The sequence below is a fragment of the Stegastes partitus genome, unplaced genomic scaffold (assembly GCF_000690725.1).
Source record: "Stegastes partitus isolate 25-593 unplaced genomic scaffold, Stegastes_partitus-1.0.2 Scaffold128, whole genome shotgun sequence".
NCBI classification, from domain to species: domain Eukaryota; kingdom Metazoa; phylum Chordata; class Actinopteri; family Pomacentridae; genus Stegastes; species Stegastes partitus.
Window position 1 is genome coordinate 217,363 of NW_007577859.1, and position 16,604 is coordinate 233,966.

The 16,604-nt window shown below is 44.0% G+C and overlaps 1 protein-coding gene across 1 annotated transcript in view; it reads right to left on the minus strand.

Annotated features, from left to right (window-relative positions):
- Positions 1 to 2,504: 2,504 nt before the first annotated feature.
- Positions 2,505 to 16,604, minus strand: part of LOC103354979 (calmodulin-binding transcription activator 1) — a 50,949-nt gene continuing 36,849 nt past the window's right edge. The window contains exons 8-22 of the mRNA XM_008278609.1: positions 14,910 to 16,604; positions 13,582 to 13,708; positions 12,005 to 12,139; positions 8,141 to 8,289; positions 7,453 to 7,637; positions 7,292 to 7,370; positions 6,947 to 7,214; positions 5,594 to 6,126; positions 5,118 to 5,266; positions 4,755 to 5,004; positions 4,495 to 4,563; positions 3,454 to 3,599; positions 3,306 to 3,377; positions 3,134 to 3,164; positions 2,505 to 2,596 (exon numbers count right to left, since the gene is read on the minus strand). The exon at positions 14,910 to 16,604 is cut by the window's right edge and continues 173 nt beyond it. Coding sequence (XP_008276831.1) covers positions 2,564 to 2,596; positions 3,134 to 3,164; positions 3,306 to 3,377; positions 3,454 to 3,599; positions 4,495 to 4,563; positions 4,755 to 5,004; positions 5,118 to 5,266; positions 5,594 to 6,126; positions 6,947 to 7,214; positions 7,292 to 7,370; positions 7,453 to 7,637; positions 8,141 to 8,289; positions 12,005 to 12,139; positions 13,582 to 13,708; positions 14,910 to 16,604 — 3,921 coding nt within the window. The 3' untranslated portion in view covers positions 2,505 to 2,563. The remainder of the gene's footprint in view (positions 2,597 to 3,133; positions 3,165 to 3,305; positions 3,378 to 3,453; positions 3,600 to 4,494; positions 4,564 to 4,754; positions 5,005 to 5,117; positions 5,267 to 5,593; positions 6,127 to 6,946; positions 7,215 to 7,291; positions 7,371 to 7,452; positions 7,638 to 8,140; positions 8,290 to 12,004; positions 12,140 to 13,581; positions 13,709 to 14,909) is intronic.

The following is a 16,604-nucleotide window of genomic DNA, read 5'->3' on the forward strand; positions in this document are numbered from 1 at the left end:
TCATTTTTAACACACAATTTAGGAAAATAAACAGGTAACTGGAAACCTTTTGGAGGACATACAATAGATATTTCCTGATATTAGTTTGCACTTTTCTGTTATTGAGCAGGCACTTTCTAAACAGAGCTTTCCAGAAGTCTAAAGTACATGTCATATAAGTATGGCAGTGACAATGAGGAGAAAAAGAAAGATCAATCAAATGATATGTAAAAAGTGGGGAGGAGACATTCTGTTTGAAGATGGAAAGCTTTGACTGGAGGCCAGGCTGGATCTGCTGTAGGTGTGAATAATGGTCTTAATAAAAGCTAGTATGTTGCTGAAGCACAACCACATTGTAAAGAATGTAGCGCCCTCTTCCCTTTTTGGGTAATCAGTCATTGCATTCCCATTAAAATGATCAAAGTCATCATCACCATTAGTATCATTTTCATACTTGCATCATCACCTTCACCATCATCACCATCATCATCATCATCATCATCTTTTTATAAGTCTGCCTTAGACAAACATCAGAACTTGTAGGTCTACGGCTGAGCTAGTACTAGATCTCTTCTACTGTTTATGGTCTGTGTGTGTTGCCTCTGTGGATCTTACTGATATCTTTTGGGTGTTGCTTTCCCCAACGTAACATATTGTTAGGCAAAATAGCATTCATAATAATTGGCACTACTGGCAAAAAGGGTTTAATTTTTGCTAGCCAAGAAACAAAAGCACAAAGTGTAAATGTTTTGTCTGAAAGATCATTGTTTCAGCTAACTTTGTTTTCCCACTTATAATTCTAACATTAGATTTTTCAGTTGCATGCTTTAACAAAATGTTCTTTTCAGTAACACTTATACTGGATACTCTTAAAGTGAAGCAGTTAAAATCCTCTCACAGTCCATAGCCACTAACATGTTCTTTTTGCTGTTTCTTTGTCTTAAATCTCATGCACATTACTCCGTTTGTAATATCTACATTATTTACAAGCAATACAGCCATCCTGTGTACCCAGGTCTCTGTCTTAAGTTCTCATTATGGGAGTAAAATAATTTATAATCTTAAATACAGTCCTCTTATGAAAAAGTTTCAGGGTCCTCGTATCCCCTTACCTCGTCAGTTTATATACAGGAATATGCAATAGTCCAAAATATGGATTTGATCGCCCATATGGGCTAATATGGGGACCAATGCCCTGTATAGGGGCAGGTATAGGACCCATGTCCTGTACAGAGCAAGCATAGAGACCTCTCAGAGTCAAGAAGAAGTCAAGGCAATGGTATGTGACTCTCTCCTCAAAACCACAGTTAGGATTTAGAGGTTCACGCAAAGAACAAACTAACAGAGACATTTAACCATTGGAACATGTCATATTTTATCACACGGGGGAGGGTGGGGGGAAACCAGTCTCAAGCTGAACCACTCTTGAGCCAATTAAATAAATAATCAGACCCTTAAATAAATAAAGTAAAAAAAGCACCCAAAATAAGTCATTTGTCCTTACACAGTTCACATTACACAGGGCAAGGATAAGTTGATGAGGACGTAAGTGAGACACAATTACACATAGAAATACAAAAGAAACAACACTAAAGCAGTTTGGCAAGCATGCAGGAGCTCGTAGCTCAAACACATGCATTGAATTGAACAAACACGGACACACCACGGCAGGCGAGCAAAATGCTGCCTCTGAGAACGACTCCATACAAAGTCCATGTAACAAATTAAGACATCGTTATTCAGACCCCATCCCTTTATCTAACAATGCCCCTCTTACATTCAAGTGCAGTTCCTCCCCTTTTGATTGGGTGACTGATTATTAGGTTTATAAGCCTGTGAGTCAGAGTGGTTGGTGATGTTGTGATATACTGAATCAGCAGAATGATTTGCCACTGTAGCTCTTCAGGATGATGGAGAGGAGGAATAAGCGAAAAAACCTTGCATGCAAATGCAACATAGAAGTGAGTTTTTTGGTTTATGTTTTCTTATTCTTTCATGGATCTCTGTTTGGATACAAAACGCAACAGGTTTTGTGTATTTTCTGCATGTCAAAGTAGCCTTTCTCTTGAGCCGGTTGTTCATCACAGGAGCCTTTCAGCACATCCAGCTGCTGCCATGAACAGCAGGACGTCGTCGTCAGGCGCTTCCTCGCTTTCTCTTGTTTGACTCGTCGACTTGTTCTTGCAAAGAAACATACCCATGAAGAGTGCAAAGAATGCCATGAGGTTAATGTGATGGCCTCCCAGTGAAACTGTGGAGGAGGATCAGTGCTGTGGGCAGAGCCAGGTCCCTGGGCTCTGCCCAGCAGTCTGTCTGTCTGAGCTGCCATGATGGACACCTATCCTGTCCTCAGTCTGTCTGGAAGGAGTTTTTTTTCCCTCTTGAGGGAAGAGGGGAGAGAGGGTGAGAGAGGAGGGGGGAGGAGGAAAGAAGAGGACCGGGGAAGGGGTTGGGAAATGGAAAAGGGACCAGGGTTTGGGAAGGATGGTAGAGAGGAGAAAGAAAAAGGAGAAGATGGAAGGGGGAGGGTGTGTAGATTGCTCACAGGCTGAGGGGGCTGTGTGCGGGGCCTGGTGGTGGGCTCTCAGGACCCCTGGCCTTTCTCTGCTCTCTGGCCCTGCAGGAAAACCAAACACATATTAGAGACACACTCAGAGAGAGATTTATGTGAGCGTGTGTGTGTGTAACTGCATGTCTTTGTGTTTTTTCCATATTCATATCCAAAGGCCATACTCAGAGCAACAGGAAAACTTTTTCAACAGCCCCTCCCCACCCGCAATTCCCATCCAGCACACACACACACACCATCCTGTTATCCTCCCCACCCATCAAGGCACAAAAGAAAAGGCAGGCCAAGCAAAACACTTAAAGTCCCCTAGTGATGACAGTCAGAACATGCCCCCAGGAAGACCATATGCAAGAATCGCTCCTCTATCTATCTGTCAGTCATGCACAAGTACTGACATCATTCGACAGTCCTCAGAGGGACAGAGAGAGAGACAAGGAGATAGGGAGGGAAGAAGAGAGAGAGAGAGAGCGAGAGGGAAGGATGATAATCCAGGATCTCCTCTCCCCCTCCCTCCGCTGACATGCAAACAGGCATCAGCCACCGGGAGAGAGGGAGAGAGAGGAGAGAGAGCGAGAGACGACTCACCCGTTTCAGAGGCCTATGGTCCATCAAGGGGCTTCACAGGAACAGTAAAACAACACCAACTATTAGCACCAGTGTAGTGTGCGCATGCGTGGCAGTGGGCTGTGTCATGTGTATCAGCCCTTGGATGTGTGTGCAGTTGTGTTTGAGGGTGTGTTAGAGTTTTATGCCTCACCTGTGGCGGCATCGGAGCAGGAACCTCAGGATCTTGCGAGCAGCCTGGTTCTGTTTTTTAGTTAGGAGGCTGCTGTAAGCAAAGACATGAGTGTAAGAAATCTTTACAACATAATTAATCCCGGCGTGTCTGTGTCGTTGTGAAGTACCTAAGGGAGTGTCTGTAGGAGCGGTAGTATTGCTGGATGAGGACCGCTGCTCTACGACTCTGTTGGAACTTCCTCTGTTCATGGAAACTCCGGAAACGACTCTGGATCAGGATGGCTGCCAGGGTCATTCTCTTATAAAGTGCATACTGAGAGAGAAGACAGCAGCATCATGAAGCCCTCCGTCAGCACAACAGGATTACTGTTGTAATGTTGAATTCTGAATATACAGGTATCATCTTTTTATTTCCACACCAATGCCAAAGATAAAAACTACATAGCAAACAAAAAATCTGATACAATTATGTGATGTCATCAACAAAGCACTGAAAATTGTAGGACTTTAAATTCGTAAACAAAGAGTAAAAGTTTATATTAAAGTTTTCTTCAATAAATGTACATTGTGTAACTGTGAATATATGATATCATCTTAACCTAGATATGTGTGTCCTTGTTAGTAGGAAAGAAAAAGTCAGAATCTGACAAAATAGCTTGGGAAACTTGTGAAAACATTTTAAAGGGGACCATATAAAGTCCCTCTGCAATATCAAATTCAGACCAACAGACTTATTTCAGCTTGTCCAATCATTCGTTTAGTCAATAAATGTTCAGAATATATTATGTTAAGCTGTCTGAAGCAAAAAAACTAAAATGAGATAAAACTGACTCAAACATTTTTGCAATAAACACAGTGCATGACATTAGGCCACAGGGTTGCATTACTGGTCAATACATTGGAGCAGTCGAAGGACAAAAAGTTAATACCATCATAACTGAGACTAGTAGTTTATGTAGAATGTGTACCACAGTTATTTTTTAGTGGACTGAAATGAACTGATCATTGACTAAATAGATTTGACTACATATCAGTGAGAGCCAAAATGAAAAGCCAACAGTTTTATGTCACTTTAGTCTAACTTTATAAAAGGAACACACCAATTAATGATGTTATTTCTGAAAATCCAATTCAGTACTAAACTTTAGGAGCGTTTGACATAAGAGCCAGCAGTGGGTTGATGCTAGTTGTATGTTACGAACACTTACCTGCTTGTATCTCTTATAGCAGCGCTGAATCACTGCTGCAATCTCTTTACGTTGTTCCTGAATGGCACCCTGGAGGAAGGAACAGTGAGAGTTAGTCCTAATATTGTATATGTAAAACGGTTTGTTGTCATAACAATCTCTTTCAACTAATTCTGGATTATGCAAGAGAACCACACAGGAAGACAAAATGACTCACACTGTAGATAGACCAGCATAGCTACTAAATGCAAACCGTCACCAGGAGTGGGTTTCATACTTGCCTTGTGTTTTCTGAGGGAGTGCAGAGCATGCCTGATGGTCTCATACAGTTCTCCCTGCTCGGCCTCAGTCATGGCTAGACAGGAGGAGGAGTCCGTTTTCAATCTCTCTTCTTTCATAGCTGCGCAGAGGAAGGAGTTCCACTCAAGGGGGGAGGATAGGGCTTGTTTAGCCTGAGGACTCTGCTCATCCTCCGGCCCTGAGAGAGAGTTTGGTTTGGGGCTGGGAGTCTGAGGCTTGGACTTTAGAAACCTGGAGGAAAGGAGCAAGCCAAGCAAAAGTATTAGAATAATAATAAAAAAAAAGCAGACCATTTAATGAGTTAGGCAAAGCAATGTGGTGACTTTGACGATTCTTTGACGCACCTTTCCACCTCACCAAGGTAACTAGAGAGTAACCTGACATCACTGCTGATTCCCACCTTCCCGGAGTCGATTTCAGACTCCATCGCCTCCTGCTTCAGCCTACCAGTTGAAGCCTCCATGATGTGATCAGCTAGCATCGTAATGTCCATCTGCAACACATGCAAAGGAGATGCTACTTAAGTATTCGTAACACCCACTGCCCTTTAGATTAAAAATTATCTATATATTCTACATAACACTCATTCATATGCACTTAAAATACTCAACAGAACAACCACTTCCATGGTTACACTTTTAGGCGGGCAAGTTTAAAACAAATGTTTCCCTTAATTTCTTGCACAGAATTTCTTGTGCTATCACCACTTAAGTATCGTAGTTAACCCCAATCCTCACATAAAAAAGGTGGTTCACAAAAAAACTAATTCCTTAGTAAGAGAACAAGAGCAGAACTTCCCTGAACATTGTGCTCCCCATACCTGCAGGTCCTCTGTGTTATCCTGGTAGGTCAGCAGCTCTGTCTCTTCTCCCCTGTCAGACAGCACTCTTTGGCGCAGGTGTATGGCCAGTCGCTCTTTTCCCAGAATCCTCCTGGCTAAGCTACGCTGCCCCAGAGTGTGTCTCAGACTCCACCTGGTGCCCCCTCCAGACCCCCCTATCCTGGCCTGCAGGTGGGAGAATGGGGCACTGGGGAGCTGAGGCCGGCTGGGGCTGGAGCTGGCAAGAGGTGCGTTCTGACAGCTGAGGTTGGAGGGTTGAGTTTGTAGGGTCTTGGAGGGGAGAAAACGTTGAGGAGTAGGACTTGGAGAAGAGTGGAGGAGGGCGCTGAGAGGGTTGTTGCCAGGGCTTGAGTTAGCTAGCTGTTGCTGGGTGTCGGGACTGGGTTTGAGTCTCTTGGCTGGGGGTGGACCTCCCTGTTCTCCTTGGGTTCCCTGTGGGGCTCTGTGTCCTGTTTGACTCCAGCTCTGGGTCTGGTTGTCCGGCTGGCTCTCTGTCCTGGGTCTCCTCAGCTCTGAATAAGCAAAGACGGGAGAAAATAAGAACAAGTAACAACAGCAACACCAATTCTCACTGCACTTGATATGTTAGTCATGCATTCCATACTTTACTTAGAAATATCTAGTACTGGTGATAATTTTCAGCTTTCAAGTTTATACTGACAACAGAGATCTGTGAATTATACTATACAAGTGGTTACTGTCAGAATAAAAGTTTAGGATATACACTTATTTGCTCTCTTTGCCAGAGCTGGACAATAAGCTCGATACCACTTTCAGACCTGGCCAATAACTGCAGTATGTAACTGAAGCCAGCAGCCTGCGAGCTTTGCTCAGCTAAAATCTGTCTGAAGGAAACAAAATCTGCCCGCCAGCATCTTTAAAGCTCCCTGTATAACACGTTATATATTGTTTGTACAATCCGTACAAAAACCTGTGCAAAAACAAGTTTTTAGGAGGTTATATGGGGTTAGGTGCCAAAGGATTTCTTGTCCTGGAGCAATTTCCAGGCAACCAAGAGAGACAGGAGAAGGTTACTACTCGTGGCCAAAAAAAGCGCCCAACTCTTTATAGACTTATCTTTAAACAAACCTTGTATAACAGACTAATTAGTGAGACATTTACCTAAGCACAGTTACCAGTCAAGCGAAGCTAACCAGCTACACCAACGCTAGTTATAGGTCAGTGGTAGAAGTTCTTGGTGATGTAATTAAAACTTCCTTAAATAAAACTGAAACCATCTGCCTGGTTACCAACCCTGAGGATAAGGAGGAAAACTTTTTGGTACTTTGCATGAACTGATCCTTTAAACCACAAAATAGCACACTTTTGCACCTGAGTTTGAGTTAGGGGTGGGGCTGTTGCTTATTCCGCTGGTCTGTGACTCTGCTCTCCATCTGTCCATCCAAGCATCCGCAGACTGGCCCTGAGTTTGAGGACTCTGTTGCAGCTGCTCCAAGAGCTCAGCCAATCGAGTGTGGCCCCGGGACCGGGCTATGTTCAACGGCAAGCGTCCCAGCGAATCAGGAATAGCTAGGGCTCTCGGGTCCCACTGGTAAAGCACCAATGCTGCGTCAGTATGGCCCAGAGCACATGCCCACATCTGCGGAGGTGCAAAGAAAACAAACTTCACATACTCAGGAATGGACAGAAAGACACGTGAAAGTATAGATGGCTCACCAGAGGAGTGCAGGAGAAGTGGTCTACGTTGAGAGGATCCACTTCCAGCTCGAGGTCAATACTGTCAGCATGCTTTGTACTGCAGAGGAAGACAGCAGAAGTGAAATTACTGCCAGAGTCTGTTCCTTTACAATGGTCTGTCACATTTACGTTGTACTCACCGCCAGCGAATAAGTGTCTGAATAAGCCCTGCATAGCCCTGAGCTGCAGCCAGATGCAGTAAGGTCATTCCTCTGGAGTTCTTACTGTGGACGAGCTGATTAGAAGAAGCCCAGCACGGCTGAGACATCATCTTCTCACACACCACCACCACACGACCCTCAAACGAACCTTGATCGGGAGAGATCTAAAAGATTGTGAACGAAAAGGACAGACCAGGTAAATGTTGGGTAATATCTTTTTAATGGGTTTATGTATTGAATTGTGGGGTTTGAAAATGTACATCAAGGTGTCACTAACTTTTACTCAGAAACTTGTTGGAGAACTTTTGCAATATATAGAAGTCTAGTACAATGAATGTTGCCTTTGAGAGAAAATAAGACAGACTTGATTCAGTGCACCTCAGAGTCCACCTCTACAACATTATCCAAGGTTGCATAATGTTGTAGAGGTTGTTTTTAATTAAAACTAATGAAAATGTTTAGGTTATTTTTGTTAAAGTTTCCTTAACTGTAGAGAAACCTGTTGTTGGGATTTAAATCAATAAATTACTGACATACAATCTTCAAATTAAATTTCAGTGATTCAAACTCAATTTTAATTGAGTTTCAACAATTTCTTTTAGTTTTAAGTTGTTTAGCTGAGCTGCTCAACCGGTACACATTCACATCATCACAATGACTGATTTACTTGAGACTGCTGATCATTGGCTCCTCCTCCCTCCACTCCTCCACCCTTGGTTGCCATGGCTTCCGAGCTGGGGTTCTGATTGGTTATCTCAGCCATCCTCTGTTCCATCTGCTCTAGACGCTCCAAGATTGACATCCTGAACTGAGTATCTACAGAAACAAAGATGGGACACGTAAAACTGTGAGCACTGGCTAGTTGCTCGCTGCATTTAAGCAAATCAACATTATGTTTCAGTAAATCCTACTTAGAGAGGCTTAAAAAGAGAAGCTCATCTGAGGGGCTCAATGCTGGAGAGTAAATCAGAGCTGAAATCCAATAAGTCTCCTGTCTAACAATGGAAAGTGGGGAAACATGCAACGCGTGTGTGGTTGCGAGTGTGTGTGTGACAGAGTACACAACTAATGACAACCGTAGGTTTATCTCTGTGGCATTGCTGTGTGTGATTGTGACCCTTTGTTTCAGTGCTGCTGCAGTTCTGCTGCAGTGCACATTATGTCATCCCACCTGCTGCTCTCTCACTCAGTCTCTCTGTTTTTCTCTCCTCTTATTTCACTCCTATTTTTCTTTCTGCTGTCTGCAGCACACAAACTAAGCAGAAGGGGTGGAGCCACGACTGTGACACAGAGGCTCAGGCTCCTCCCTCTCTGCACTCAGCCAATCAGAGCAGGGCTTTCATAGTAATACAGTTCAGCTCACAACAAAGCAAAACACTCCACAAAAGAAGCACCTGTCTTCACCTGCAAATGCAAACAGGGGACACACAAATACAGATACACAAGCACACAAATATCCACAATAAAGGAAACTAAGTAAGACTCCTGGTCACATAACAACACACAAAAATAATAATAACACGTGGGGAGCATGCTAGAGAGGCTGGCATCTGCTGCAGTGTAATTTTTGTGACTAATTAAAATAAATTAATACATGATAGTTGTCAAACATTCACTGAAATTAGGCAATTAAGTAGGGATACAATTTTCATGTAATTACCCTTCCTAACTGACAAATCAATTCATGAATTTGAAATATTCATCTTCATGTCCTCGCACATTTCATTAATCTACCTGTCATACACAAGAAAGAGGACTATGAAAAAGGCCAACCGAACACTGAAAAATTCAATTAAAACAGAATGAATTCCTCTATCTCCAAAATAATTAATGCCATTAATGGAATGCAACATTGTATATGACTATACACTATAACTTTATAAACCGTTTTAAGTGTTTTAATTAAGTAAATGGACGATAACTGACAGTAAGAAAATGTACTGATTTTCTGGTGATACTCCAGCTTCCATTAAATGCCTGCAGATTATAGATTATTTTTACACCTCAGCTGCAGTTTAAAGTTTGTTTGTTTAATAATCCTGCTCTGAATAACTTTCTGACCAGCTTCAGACACTTTTCTGTTCTGTTTGAGGTTATTTTTGAACTATGATCAATCACAGCACAGTTTGAAGTCTCGAACTTGGATAACACATGGCTGCATTTCAAATTCTTTTCACTTATTAAAAAAAAAAAAAAAAAAATCACCACCTAGCGAGACAAACTTGTAAGTTTGTTAACAATAATTAACAGTGCCACACCACATTTAATTTTATCTAGCTTCCTTTAAATTGATTCTTCTATTGAACTAATGATGATTAAAGTTCTGTCAAAACGAAGAGTAAAGCTGTTCAAAATAATTTGCAAAAACCCGCTCACAGTTGGCCCACTTAAGACTAATGACTTCATAGCTAAATACCAGGTGCAGATTTGCATAAAACTTCAAGTTCACTGCTTTTTCTGATTTCTTTTCCCTGTCTTTTTTTTTGCAGATCAATAGTCCTGCCTTAATTCAAATTCATTCAAAACTCTTGTGTTCTTCAGAGTTAGTGGGAAAATTGTTCATCACACAAAGACATTTTCAATATTAAACGTCTGAGCACATGTAAACACGTCCAGCACTGAGTACTGAAGCTTGATGAGCATCCCCCACTTGTCTCTATGGGCTTGTTGTTATCAGGGCCTCTACAGGAGCCAGCAGCCTCCTTTAATTTGTACTTCCAGAGTTCAGTGTCTCTGTCCGCTGCTGCTGGTGCTGAAACTGAGCAGCTCAACCCAGAAAAAAAAAAACAAAAACAAACAAAACGGTAAAACAAGCTCAATCACCAGCTCTGCAACCACAATCAAGAAGCTCTGCTGTGTCTTTCAATCCAACCATCCATCAGCGCGCAAACAACGTGATGACTTGTGGCATCCCTTTGTTTGAAATCGACAGAGGCTGTGCGCATCACATGGAGCCACTACAAATATTTTGACAGGTTTAAAAAAAAAAAAAAAAAAAAAGTAGCTGAGGCTGCACAGATATTAACCTAAACAGACACGCTCATGTCCATCTACAGCAACACGACACAGAAAGAAAATAAATCAACAACAACAACAACAAAACTTAACCCAGCTACAAAACAACACAACGCAAGGGCGCGTTGTGGGGAGTTACCATCGGTTTAAAAAATCAAATCAGCTACGAACCCAAAACAGCGAGTCTCTCTTTCTTTCTCTCTATCTGCTGCTCTCTTTGTTCCTGTTCCCGCTTCTGCTCAACCCCGTTAGTTTGAAGTGTGCGACTCACACATTGCTACTCCAACCGTGCAAAACACAACTAAGTGCAGAGAGAGAAAGAGGGAGGGAGGAAGAGAGAGAGAAAGAGAGAGAGAGAGAGAGAGAGAGAGAGAGAGAGAGAGAGAGAGAGAGTCTCCACGTTGTGTCTGAGAGCGCAGCGCTTCAAATCCGCCCGCCAGACTTTGAGCTGCAGGAGACTCGGTCGTCATCGGCACAAACCAGACTGCACACAAGCTAAATTGGAGCTTGTGACAAAGCGGTGTGCAGATTCGAATCATTTATCTCTGTTTTTTCCCCCCACTCTCTCTCCTCTGAGCCTCTTCTGATCGCGCGTTTGAGGCCAAACAAAGAGGGGCTTGTGCGGGAGAAAAAAAAAAACACAGGCAGAGCGCACATCCAAAGTCAAACACAGCGCCTATATATAGGCTGCACAGCATGCCAGCGGTGCCACAGCATTTTCACTGTCAAACGGACCGCGATTGTGCCACGGTGTCCTTGCCCTTCATATTCCAGCACAAACAGCCAGTCCTGCTGTGACTGGAGAGCCGCATTGCCGCATTGCGCAACGCAGAGAGAGACGGGGGCGAACACAAGAGTAAACCCAGGACATGCCTCAGCCGAGGAGACCCGTGTGTTTCCGAGCTGCAATTGCATCAGGAGATATATTTGCACACAGAAGCTGTGCGGACATTTGCAGCCAATCCCCCCTCAGGAGCCAAGAACGTTTAATTGTCCTCTAACATCTCACAGCGTGTTTTTAATTTGATAACTCACACAAGAACAACATCTAGCGCTCCAAAGCTGTGCGCGCACACACACAGTGGACTTCCTAATAAATGAGTGTGCAATAAACAAATCCAACAAGGCAATCTCAGCTGCAAAGATAAAGGAAGTAGATGCTTACATCTTTAAAAGAACAGTTAAAGAGCTTCTTGAATGAATGTGCATGCAGTCAGAGGGTGCCAAGAGCAAAAAGCTTCTTGCATGCACATAAGAATGCACTTAAGCCAATGCAGAAGTAGTGTTAACACAATACTAGCGCAACTTTGGCTGGAGATGCACATCAACAGGTTTCCTCAGAGTTACAACATAACAAATTTAGCACGTTTTTTTGTATCATACTTTCAGGCTCACATTGAATAGTCACACCAGGAGGCAGTTGAATGTCATGTTGGTTCATGTTCCTAACTGAGTAATTAACACAGGACAACAGGATGAGCGTAACCATAAGTGATTGTCAAATAATTGCTCTCACCATCCAGTGACAGCCAGTCATGCTGAGAAGACGGCAGGGCAGGAAGGTCACGTGCCTTGTATTCAAACACCACAGAGGAAGAGATGACCTCACCGCCCATAGCTACCTGCAGCATCACCAGTCCTGTGTCATGGGCTGGAAACACACATGAGGACAGGAATCAGCAACAGTGAGAGTGTGTGTGTGTGTGTGTGTGTGTGTGCGTGCGCTACATTAATCTGTGCTTGGTGACGGTAGACATCAAAGAATAATTTCAAGAAATTGCATTGTCCACATTACCCGCTGTGTGTGTGTGTCTAGTATTTGCTTTGTAAGACGCTATTATCACTTACTGCACATCCTAAAAACAGTTTTTAAGCAAAACTGTGAGCACTGCGTATCTGTCAAATGGTGTGCTTCCTCACGATTCTCTTAGTATTGTTTTTATCTTCTCGTTTAAATGAGACAGCATTTTCCAATAAGGGTTTGGAGTAAGGGTTCCTCTTCTCAGAAACGGCTTCTTGCAAAGGGTGTGATGGCCGAAGGAAGGTTTCAATTCACAAAATAAAGAAAAGTGTGTGATGTGTGAGGCCACATCCACACTCACTACTTTTAAAACTGCATTTTAAGATGAAAGCAATGGCTGTCCAGACAACTGTTTTGGTACAGTTTCCGAATAATCTCCATTCAGACAAACCTGAAAACAAGGGGCTGACTACTATACTACTTCTATTCGTACTGATTTATTATTACTGATTACTAGTAAATAAGTAGACTGAAAATACATTTTTGAACTGATATGTATTTGGAGTAAAAATGACAATCTTGGTGTCAAAATTTAGAATAACACAAACTCCAACACAAAACTTTTTTTGAAATGCTCGGAAGACTTCTGCAGTGCAATTTTTGATTGATTGATTGATTGATTTTTTACTGATTCTTACTTACATTTAATTGTAAAATAACTTTTCATTATTTATTCTTCAGTGTTGTTCAGCTTTTAGACATTGCTCAAGACCACAGAAAGGTGACTGCAGACATCAGAGTTGAAGCAGTGCATTAAAATGAATAATTTTATCCAAAATTGCTCTAACAAACAATGACCTCAACAATTGGAAAAATGCTGAGTATTGGATTGATAATCGGCCAACTAAAAATGCATAGTGGTGGTCATGGCAGTTGAAAACAAATTTTGGGACTCGTCGAACAATAGCTAGACTCTGGCATATGTAAATACTACTACCAAGATAAAATGCAACCAACAGCTGCTAGTGACACCTGCAATTTATTATTCATGCCTAATTAAGCACTGGTAGTCAACGCTGATGTCTTTGTTACGCGTGGAAAAGGGTCATGTGACAGGATAATCCAGGAAGGACACCTAGTGACTAATAAGACTAGTAAATATGGGTGTCTGCGTCATCATTTCCATTCTGCCAGTTCAGACTAAGATGCACCTGTGGCACTGTCAAACTTAAACAGGATCATGGCTTTCATTTTAGTGATTCGAAATGCTGAAGTGGTGTAGATGCTGTTGTGTGATTTAAAAATGAGACGGTGTTAAGGCGATGTAGCGTTTGCAAACACAGTTGTGTTACCTGGGCAGTAGCAGCGCAGCACCCCGGGCTGGATGAGGGCAGCTGGGACACTGATGTGGTCGAAGAGACAGCTGTATTCACTGCTCGACTCCAACCACGGACCTGTGATCAACACCTTCACTCCACCCTGCGGCACACAAACAGACACCTCGGTCTAATATCTCACAAGATGCTTTATTTTGTGTACAGGAAACTGCTACTATTAGTTTAAACATAGCTAACAAAGATTCTTTGAGAATGAAACGCACCCTTGCATTCATACTACACTGTCATAGCAGGATAACACGCTTGAAACACTTTGGGTCTATGAAGATATCTGTATGTGTGTGTCAGTGTGGTACCATGTGTATGCAAATGTGTGTGTGTGTGTGCACAGAAGGCCTTGTGAATGTGTTTCCATCACATATCACAAATTCATCTGTGACTAAAGCATACCTCGGAGACACAGTGGCCTAAATATTTGCTTTCTGTTATATAAACCTGAACTAATACACATAATAACCTGCTTCATTTACAAAGTAACTATTATTTTGTTAATGACTAATTCGTAAGTCTAAAAGGACCAGCAGCAGCCCCTAGAGGCTGTGCTGCTCCTTACATCCAAGTAGAACAAAGTAGTTTGAACTGAATGAATCACACTGCTGCTAGTTCACTCTTGTTGTCGCACATATTATAATGCATAAAGTCCCTCCGTGGCCGCGGCAAAGAGTCATGAAGTTAGAAAAAGGTCTTGTTTTCAAGGTTTTTCTGTTGTCTGCCATTTGTAGTCCTCCTTTTAAGTTCATTCTAAAAATTATGTCATCACCCTTCGAGCTGTGGAGAAAAAACTGTTTCTTCAAGAAACTTAAAGCTGAAATGATGTAACACTGATGATTCTGGAAGAAAGCTGTACAAAAAATATTGTCTGAATTTAGACATCGCAAGTTCTTTGTGACATTTTTGACCCCCTAATCATACAAACCAACTTTGTCAAGTCGTTGTTTTTTTTTGACACGATGGTGGGGAGATGTAATGTATCCACAAGTTTCATCATAATTCAATGACACAGCTGGTGTCTGAGATATTAGAAGTGGTACATGGGTAAATTAATGAGGCCACCCAGGGGAATCAGGGAAGTATTGAAATTTCATCAAAATCCCATCAGCTGAGTCTGAAATATTCTGACTCTCTAATGACCACACAACCAAGCTGGCGGTACAAATTGTGCTGAGTATGATTTCAGTGTTTAACATCAGTACAAGCTACCGTCAATCATGTGCTGAAAGGCCTAATTTTACTGCAGGGAACAATAATGAATAAATAATGATAATCAAGTTGGGTTTACTAACCTCTGGATAAGACCACTCTGGAGAGTAGTCTGTCACACCAAACAGCCTCCCAGTCTCCTGAAGGAGTCCCAGAGCTCCCTGCTCCACCTCGGAGCCCTGCAGGTGGCTTGCTCCTGTGCCCTGTTCCTCTCCTGCTGCCCCCTCCTGGGTCATCAGAACCCCAGTGACCGCTGCCCCAACCCCGGCCCCGGACCCCTCTACCGAGATGAAATCATTGATGAGATCAGAGAACTGGCTTCCAAATGAAGCCTCAAAGCCTTCCAGACTGATGGCAGCTGCTGCCCCAGCTGTTGTAGCTGACACCCCCCCACCTTGCTGAGGAAGTGGAGAGCTGTAGAGCGCCCCCTCAATGTTTGCACCGGCAGCTATTGACTGAGGACTGGCCCCCACTGAACTGCTGCCCCCCGACAAGCTCACACCATTGCAGAGAATCTCATTTTCCCCTCCTCGTCCCCCGCCACCTCCTCCGCCTTCCTCTCCTCCTCCATTTTCATCCGTGGGCTGGAGGTAGTGCTCAGTGTCAACGCTCGTATAGGCCTCATGAGGATCCCCGGCCTTCAGTAGTAACTCTCCTCCATTCTCAGGAGGCTTCTCTAACCCCGCAACCTCTTGATGCCCCCTGTTGCCTGACTGGTCGACGGTAGCATCCTGTGGTGTCAGGGGAAAAGAGCCCACTGCCGCTCCTTGTCCGTTCCTTGCGCACAGGGCCTGCTGGTCTGTGTTGGCTTGGTGGAGGTGTGAATGTGGGTCTCCGTTGGTGACAGGAGAGTCTGTTGGCACTGTGGGCAGGCCTATGTACGCCTGGGCCTCGCCGGATTCCTGGGTTGCCTCAGCACCATTGTTCTGCAGCTGAGAGGGCTGGCTCGTCTGGGGGGAGGCCTGGAGGAAGAGGCTGGGGGAAGGGTGGTGTGCAGGCTGGGTGAGACTCGGGACACAAGCTGATGACATGACAGCGCTGAAGTCCATCTGCTCCAGGGTGGTGCTGGGGCTGAGGCCGGTTCCTTCTCCCACGTAGCTGCTCTGAGTGGCCAGTGGCTGCTCCAGAGGTGTAGCTTCTGTCTTGATGTTGTTGACGAGGGCTGGGTTGTACACAAAGCCATTAGAGGAGCAGTGGAGTCCTCCGTCATCGCCGTTACACCCCTCAGTCTTCCCTCCGCCGCCGCCATACGTCTGGCCCTGCTTGGGATTGTTGAGGAAGCAATCAGGGTCAAAGGTCATGGTGGTCTCAGGAAGGCTGACTCCTCCACCAGAGTCTAAAGAGCTGGACAGAACCAGCTCTCCTCCCTCCCCTAAGCCTACCCCACCAGGGAACGATGCAAACCTCTGGTTTTCAGGGGCAACAGCTAACAGAATGCCAGCGGTGGTACTCTCATGAGTAGATGCCAGCAGGTGGGTATGGCCAGCGGAGTAAACTGAATCCCCAGTCAGCGTGGTGACCTCAGACATGAACACAGCTGTGCTCTGTGATAAGCCAGCCCCAATGGCAAGAGCGGGACTGTCAGCCATGTCGCTGGTGATTGACAGTGGGGAGCTCTGGGTGGTGTCAGGGACCTCCACCTGGTTGGTCGACGTAGAGGAAGACACCTCCATGCTGCTCTGAGGGAGTAAGGAGGGTTTGGTTATCCTGCCATTTCTCCTCTCTCCTCCACCTGCCCTGCTCCTGCCCCCTCCAGGACTGGGCTCTGTCTGGCCCTC